We start from the raw sequence: 7,500 nt of genomic DNA on the forward strand, positions 1-7,500 counted from the left end.
GTGGGGGTAGTAACACAGGCAGAACAGCCAGACGTGGGGGTAGTAACACAGGCAGAATAGCCAGACGTGGGGGTAGTAACATAGACAGGACAGCCAGACGTGGGGGTAGTAACACAGGCAGTACAGCCAGACGTGGGGGTAGTAACATAGACAGCCAGACAGCCAGAGTAACATAGACAGACAGCCAGACGTGGGGACAGTACAGCCAGACACAGGCAGTACAGCCAGACGTGGGGTAGTGGGGGTAGTAACAGCCAGACAGTACAGCCAGACGTGGGGGTAGTAACACAGGCAGCAACAGCCAGACGTGGGGGTAGTAACATAGACAGGACAGGACAGCCAGAGCCAGACGTGGGGGTAGTAACATAGACAGGACAGCCAGACGTGGGGGTAGTAACACAGGCAGTACAGCCAGACGTGGGGGTAGTAACATAGACAGGACAGCCAGACGTGGGGGTAGTAACATACTGTAGACATATTTGTACTGTTGTTTGTGTGTCTGTTGTGTCATTAACAGCCTAGTTGATACAATGTCTTATCAATATGTTGCCAAACAGCAGAGTAGGAGTAGGAGCTGAATTCCTGACATTTAATCCTAATAAAAATGTCCTGTGTTAGGTCAGTTAGGATCACCACTTTATTTTAAGAACGTGAAATGTCTGAATAATAGTAGAGATAATGATTTATTTCAGCTTTATTTCTTTCATCACATTCCCAGTGGGTCAGAAGTGTACATACACTCAATTAGTATTTGGTAGCATTGGCTTAAAATGGTTTAACTTGGGTCAAACAATTCAGGTAGCCTTCCACAAGCTTCCCACAATAAGTTGGGTGAATTTTGGCCCATTCCTCCTGGCAGAGCTGGTGTAACTGAGTCAGGTTTGTAGGCCTCCTTGCTCAAAAACGCTTTTTACATAGGATTAAGGTCAGGGCTTTGTGATGGCCACTCCAATACCTTGACTTTGTTGTCCTTAAGCCATTTTGCCACAACTTTGGAAGTATGCTAGGGGTCAATGTCCATTTGGAAGACCCATTTGTGACCAAGCTTTAACTTCCTGACTGATGTCTTGAGATGTTGCTTCAATATATCCACATAATGTTCCTTCCCTATTTTGTGAAGTGCACCAGTCCCTCCTGCAGCAAAGCACCCCCACAACATGATGCTGCTATCCCCGTGCTTCACAGTTGGGATGGTGTTCTTCGGCTTGCAAGCCTCCCCCTTTATCCTCCAAACATAACGATGGTCATTATGGCCAAACAGTTCTATTTTTGTACGATTTTGTACGAAAAGTATGATCATTGTCCCCATGTGCAGTTGCAAACCGTAGTCTGGCTTTTTTATGGCGGTTTTGGAGCAGTGGCTTCTTCCTTGCTGAGCAGCCTTTCAGGTTATGTCGATATAGGACTCGTTTTACTGTGGATATAGATCCTTTTGTACCTGTTCCCTCCAGCTTCTTCACAAGGTCCTTTGCTGTTGTTCTGGGATTGATTTGCACTTCTCCCACCAAAGTACGTTCATCTCTAGGAGACAGAATGCGTCTCCTTCCTGAGCTGTATGACAGCTGCGTGGTCCCATGGTGTTCATACTTGTGTACTATTGTTTGTACAGATGAACGGGGTACCTTCAGGCATTTGGAAATTGCTCCCAAGGATGAACCAGACTTGTGGAGGTCTACAATTTTATTTCTGAGGTCTTGGCTGGTTTCCATCATTTCCCCATGATGTCAAGCAAAGAGGCACTGAGTTTGAAAGTAGACCTTGAAATACATCCACAGGTACACCTCCAATTGACTCAAATTATGTCAATTAGCCTATCAGAAGCTTCTAAAGCCATAACATAATTTTCTGGAATCTTCCAAATGTAACGTCGTTCTTCTGACCAAATCTATAACGAAAACACAAAATACAATGACCAAGGCGTGACACCAAATTTTTTAAATTACTTGTGTCATGCATTAAGTAGATGTCCTAACCGACTTGCCAAAACGATGGTTTGTTAACAAGAAATTTGTGGAGTGGTTGAAAAACTATTCCACCCTAAGTGTATGTAAACATTTATTTGTAATAAATGTATTGTAATGTATGTTTGTGGCAGGCTTACAATGATGGCAAAAAAAAACATTTGAGAGTGTGCTGACCCTGGTGCTAGAGGGGGTACGCAGCTGGAGGTTGAATGTTTGAAGGGGTACGGGACTATAAAAGGTTTGTGCCCACAGCCCTAGATAGACCATCAGGTAGCTCTACTCTGTTAATTAAGAAAACAGAAAACCTACACATCCACAGAGACACAGTAAAACACAGCATGGAACTGGGACAGAGAGAGCGACAGAGAGAGAGAGCGACACAGAGAGAGCGACAGAGAGAGAGCGACAGAGAGAGAGCGACAGAGAGAAAGAGCGACAGAGAGAGATTGAGTGAGAAAGAGAGAGATTGAGTGAGAAAGAGAGAGAGAGTGACAGAGAGAGAGAGCAAAAGAGAGTGAGTGAGAAAGAGAGAGAGAAGCAAGAGTAAAATAGAAAGAGATAGGGATTGAAGGAGGCAGTAGATGACAAATGCAATTACTGCAATAACCATCTCACACGGTAAACTGAAGAGAAACCAAGCTGACATGGAAAAACACTGCAGCCCACTGTAAGAGGAGCAAGGATAACGATCACAGGGTCACAGGAGGTTGGTGGCACCTTCATTGGGGAGGATGGGCTCATAGTAATGGCTGTAATGGAATAAATGGAGTGGTATCCAGCTCATCAAACACATGATACAATTCCCTTCATCCCATTCCAGTCATCAATTTGAGCCGTCCTCCCCTAACCAGCCTCCTGTGAGCAGGGCTAGGAAGTTAACTGAAATTCTAATTCCAATTTCCATCAATGCTTCTCTATGAGAAAGAATGGAATTGGAATTTCCTCCTGAATTGACTGAAATGGAATTGACCTAATTGACCTTAGGGTGCATATACTAGCGGAAGTGTCCTTAACTTGAGAGCTTTGGTTGCAAATTCTTACCTTGAGGTTTTGGTGCATATCTACTAGCTAAGTGTCCTTACCTTGAGAGGTTTGGGTGCATATCTACTAGCTAAGTGTCCTTACCTTGAGAGGTTTGGGTGCATATCTACTAGCTAAGTGTTCTTACCTTGAGAGATTTGGGTGCATATCTACTAGCTAAGTGTTCTTACCTTGAGAGGTTTGGGTGCATATATACTAGCTAAGTGTTCTTACCTTGAGAGGTTTGGGTGCATATCTACTAGCTAAGTGTTCTTACCTTGAGAGGTTTGGGTGCATATATACTAGCTAAGTGTTCTTACCTTGAGAGGTTTGGGTGCATATCTACTAGCTAAGTGTTCTTACCTTGAGAGGTTTGGGTGCATATATACTAGCTAAGTGTTCTTACCTTGAGAGGTTTGGGTGCATATCTACTAGCTAAGTGTTCTTACCTTGAGAGGTTTGGGTGCATATATACTAGCTAAGTGTTCTTACCTTGAGAGGTTTGGGTGCATATATACTAGCTAAGTGTTCTTACCTTGAGAGGTTTGGGTGCATATATACTAGCTAAGTGTCCTTACCTTGAGAGGTTTGGGTGCATATCTACTAGGTAAGTGTTCTTACCTTGAGAGGTTTGGGTGCATATCTACTAGCTAAGTGTTCTTACCTTGAGAGGTTTGGGTGCATATATACTAGCTAAGTGTCCTTACCTTGAGAGGTTTGGGTGCATATCTACTAGCTAAGTGTTCTTACCTTGAGAGGTTTGGGTGCATATCTACTAGCTAAGTGTTCTTACCTTGAGAGGTTTGGGTGCATATCTACTAGCTAAGTGTTCTTACCTTGAGAGGTTTGGGTGCATATCTACTAGCTAAGTGTTCTTACCTTGAGAGGTTTGGGTGCATATCTACTAGCTCAGTGTCCTTACCTTGAGAGGTTTGGGTGCATATCTACTAGCTCAGTGTCCTTATCTTGAGAGGTTTGGGTGCATATCTACTAGCTAAGTGTTCTTACCTTGAGAGGTTTGGGTGCATATCTACTAGCTCAGTGTCCTTACCTTGAGAGGTTTGGGTGCATATCTACTAGCTCAGTGTCCTTACCTTGAGAGGTTTGGGTGCATATCTACTAGCTCAGTGTCCTTACCTTGAGAGGTTTGGGTGCATATCTACTAGCTAAGTGTTCTTACCTTGAGAGGTTTGGGTGCATATCTACTAGCTCAGTGTCCTTACCTTGAGAGGTTTGGGTGCATATCTACTAGCTCAGTGTTTACCTTGGGAGGTTTGGGTGCATATCTACTAGCTCAGTGTTCTTACCTTGAGAGGTTTGGGTGCATATATACTTCTTGATCAAGGCATCAGTAGGCTGTGTGTAAAGGCTCAGAGCGTATTTGAGGGACTTGAGGTCAGGGCTCTTCTCAAGGAACGTCTTCTTCAGACCGTTTCCTCCGGCGTGGAAATATTGCTACGGAAAAGAGAGAGAGAAAGGAAAAAAGAAAGAATGAAAGTCAGAGCCACTTTATTCACTGTCTTCAGTCTTCAGACCAGAAGGAGAACAGACATAGTCAGTACATTTAGCCTACTTGTCTGTCCCGTAAAACAAAGATGCTTCAGAGTGGCGCAGCGGTCGTAAGCACTGCATCTCAGTGCTAGAGGTGTCACTACAGACCCTGGTTCGATCCCGGGCTGTATCACAACCGGCCGTGATCGGGAGTCCCATCGGGCGGCGCACAATTGTCTCAGCGTTGTCCTGGTTATTAGGGGAGGGTTTTGTCTGGGTAGACCGTCATTGTAAAAGAAGAATTTGTTTTTAACTGACTTGCCTAGTTAAATAAAGGTAAAATAAAAAATAAAAAATATATGTAGACAGACAGTTCCTTTTTCTTTTCTGGGATAGTCACCTATTGGAGTGTCCTGGAGGTAGGACTACTTTTTTAGAATTGTCCCCCCAGTTGAGCACCTGGTTACCCTTTTTGTTAAAGCCGGGCTGGAGTTTACTTGGGTAAGCTTTCATTCACCATATTCATTTTAATGTTGGTTCCTCAGATCAGATTGAAAACATACATGTTCATGTACCTTTAAGTCTTCTGACCAGACTGACTGTATAGGAGACTGTGTGGGAGAGATAATAAGCATGTTTGCTTATGTAACAGCTGTCAAACTGCTTGTTTAACAATACATCTTCCTCCCTCCTAAAGTCTGCTACTTGATCTCGGGTCCTCTGTCTTCCAAACACTTGACAACACCTTAGCCAGCTACACCACTGAAAAAGCTAGCAATTCAAGGCATTTCAATCTGAGGAGTGAGGTTACCAATAAAACTCGGGTACACTCAGACCAGATAGAACACGTACAGAGTTAATGTACTTTTCACATCTTCAGACCAGACTGCGTGGAAGACTGTGTGTGAGAGGTAATAACTACTGTATGTATGCTCATCCAGGCTGGCAGCAGTAGGCCTAATAAAAATGTACTCTGTACTGTTGCATTAAGACAGAGAATAATTGCTTAAAGCCCTGCCACATACACACACTCCACCCCTCATAAACTCTAACACCTCACTGGAGTTCATGAGTTCATAGGTCATCCTCCATTGGCTCTGGAAGAAGAAAGTCATGTTCAGATATAATCCAGTCACTGATGCATTATGGAATATCGGATACAGACTGAAAACAGTGGGTGAGTCAATGAGCCAAAGCTGCTCAGAGTAAATGATCCTAAGCGCTGTAGCTCTGTGTTCCAAATGACATCCTATTACCTATAGCAAACTACTTCTGATCAAAAGTAGTGTCCTACATGGGGTATACAGTGTCATTTGTGACTAAGCTCTGTAGCTCTGCTGCCTCGGCAGAATAGGCACAACCCAGATTCACTCTGAAGATACCGTAGGTGTTGATGAGGGAAGAATGGCAGAGAAACCATCAAAGACATATCCAACACAACACCAACTCCAAGAGCTAGTCCACACAACACCAACTCCAAGAGCTAGTCCACACAACACCGACTCCAAGAGCTAGTCCACACAACACCGACTCCAAGAGCTAGTCCACACAACACCAACTCCAAGAGCTAGTCCACACAACACCGACTCCAAGAGCTAGTCCACACAACACCGACTCCAAGAGCTAGTCCACACAACACCAACTCCAATCAACTCGCGCTGCGTTGAGTGTTCACACAGACCCCGGTCTGAACTCCTGTCTGTGTCCCAAATAGCACCCACAGCGCTCTGGTCAAAAGTACTGCACTATGTACTGACTGCATCGACTCCTCTCAGCACCACTACTCCTCTTAAAGACCTTACAACCCTACTACCCTGTTAAAACAGTCACCACTCTATAAGGATCCTTTAGGTAAACTCTCTTTACAACCCTACTACCCTGTTAAAACCCTGTCCATCTCTCAACATTAGAGAAAGGTAGGCATCGATGGTTAGAGGGAGAAAGGAATGAGGGTAGGGATGGAAGGTGAAAGGGAGGGAGGTATGGAGGAGGCATGGATGGATTGAGAGAGGAATTGATGGACGGATGGGAGGGATGGATGGAAAGAGAGCGGGATGGTGGGTTAGACGGATGGAGGGAGAGACAGATGGAGGGGGGGGAGAGAGGGATAGATAGAGCGAAGGCTCTCCATTACCTTGATGGTGGGAAGGACAAGGTCCATGGCTGCACACTGTCTTGGTGTCAGGCTACGGGCTTCCTCTCTGATCACATGGTCCTAGAGCGGAGAGAATAGAAAGAGATGGATTCATTAAAACATGTTTCCATAACATTCCTCTTGGAGAGTCCACACAACACCACACACACACACACACACACACACACACACACACACACACACACACACACACACACACACACACACACACACACACACACACACACACACACACACACACACACACACACACACACACACACACACACACACACACGTCAGATGTCTGCATATGATAAGTTTGCTATGTACATTGTAATGGAAAACTGTAATTTAAATGTTCATTTTAGGTATCATCAACTGTAAAAATGAGAGCATTGTCGGGAAATTGCTGTATTTCAAAATTGCTGTATTTCAAATGGTACTGTAATTACACCCAGAATACAGTACCATATGCTAAAAACATTTTGACCTCTAGTGGGTGCATGGTATAGTTGTTCCTTGCTTATTAACATATTTTGAGGCGTACTGTAATATATAAAATACATAATTTTACTCGCCACCGAGCTGCCTGTAAATTACTGTCAAATTCATGGCAACCCCTTTACTGTGTATTATTAATGTGGTTCCTGAGATGGTAAACACATTGTGACATCTGATCATTTGATTCAGCAGGAGAATACAGCAAAACAGTACAGACAGCGACAGTACAGTTGCTTGCAAATTGCTGCTCAACCATGGCATCACAGACACAATACTGTCTCCCTATCTTTCTGCTGTGCTTCTTGGAACATGAAATGAGACTAGTGACTGTGATCAAAGAGTGTGACTGTGGGAAGATATTTTAATTTAGGAGCAGAGATACAGGGA

The 7,500-nt window shown here is 44.1% G+C and overlaps 1 protein-coding gene across 50 annotated transcripts in view; it reads right to left on the reverse strand.

Annotated features, from left to right (window-relative positions):
* LOC118378325 (protein unc-13 homolog C-like) overlaps positions 1–7,500 on the reverse strand; it is a 290,696-nt gene that overhangs the window by 57,383 nt on the left and 225,813 nt on the right. For all 50 annotated transcript variants that reach the window (XM_052516681.1, XM_052516689.1, XM_052516680.1 and 47 more), the window contains exons 29-30: positions 6,610–6,690; positions 4,292–4,439 (exon numbers count right to left, since the gene is read on the reverse strand). In XM_052516681.1, coding sequence (XP_052372641.1) covers positions 4,292–4,439; positions 6,610–6,690 — 229 coding nt within the window. The remainder of the gene's footprint in view (positions 1–4,291; positions 4,440–6,609; positions 6,691–7,500) is intronic.

The sequence above is a fragment of the Oncorhynchus keta genome, unplaced genomic scaffold, assembly GCF_023373465.1.
Source record: "Oncorhynchus keta strain PuntledgeMale-10-30-2019 unplaced genomic scaffold, Oket_V2 Un_scaffold_5444_pilon_pilon, whole genome shotgun sequence".
NCBI classification, from domain to species: Eukaryota; Metazoa; Chordata; class Actinopteri; order Salmoniformes; family Salmonidae; genus Oncorhynchus; species Oncorhynchus keta.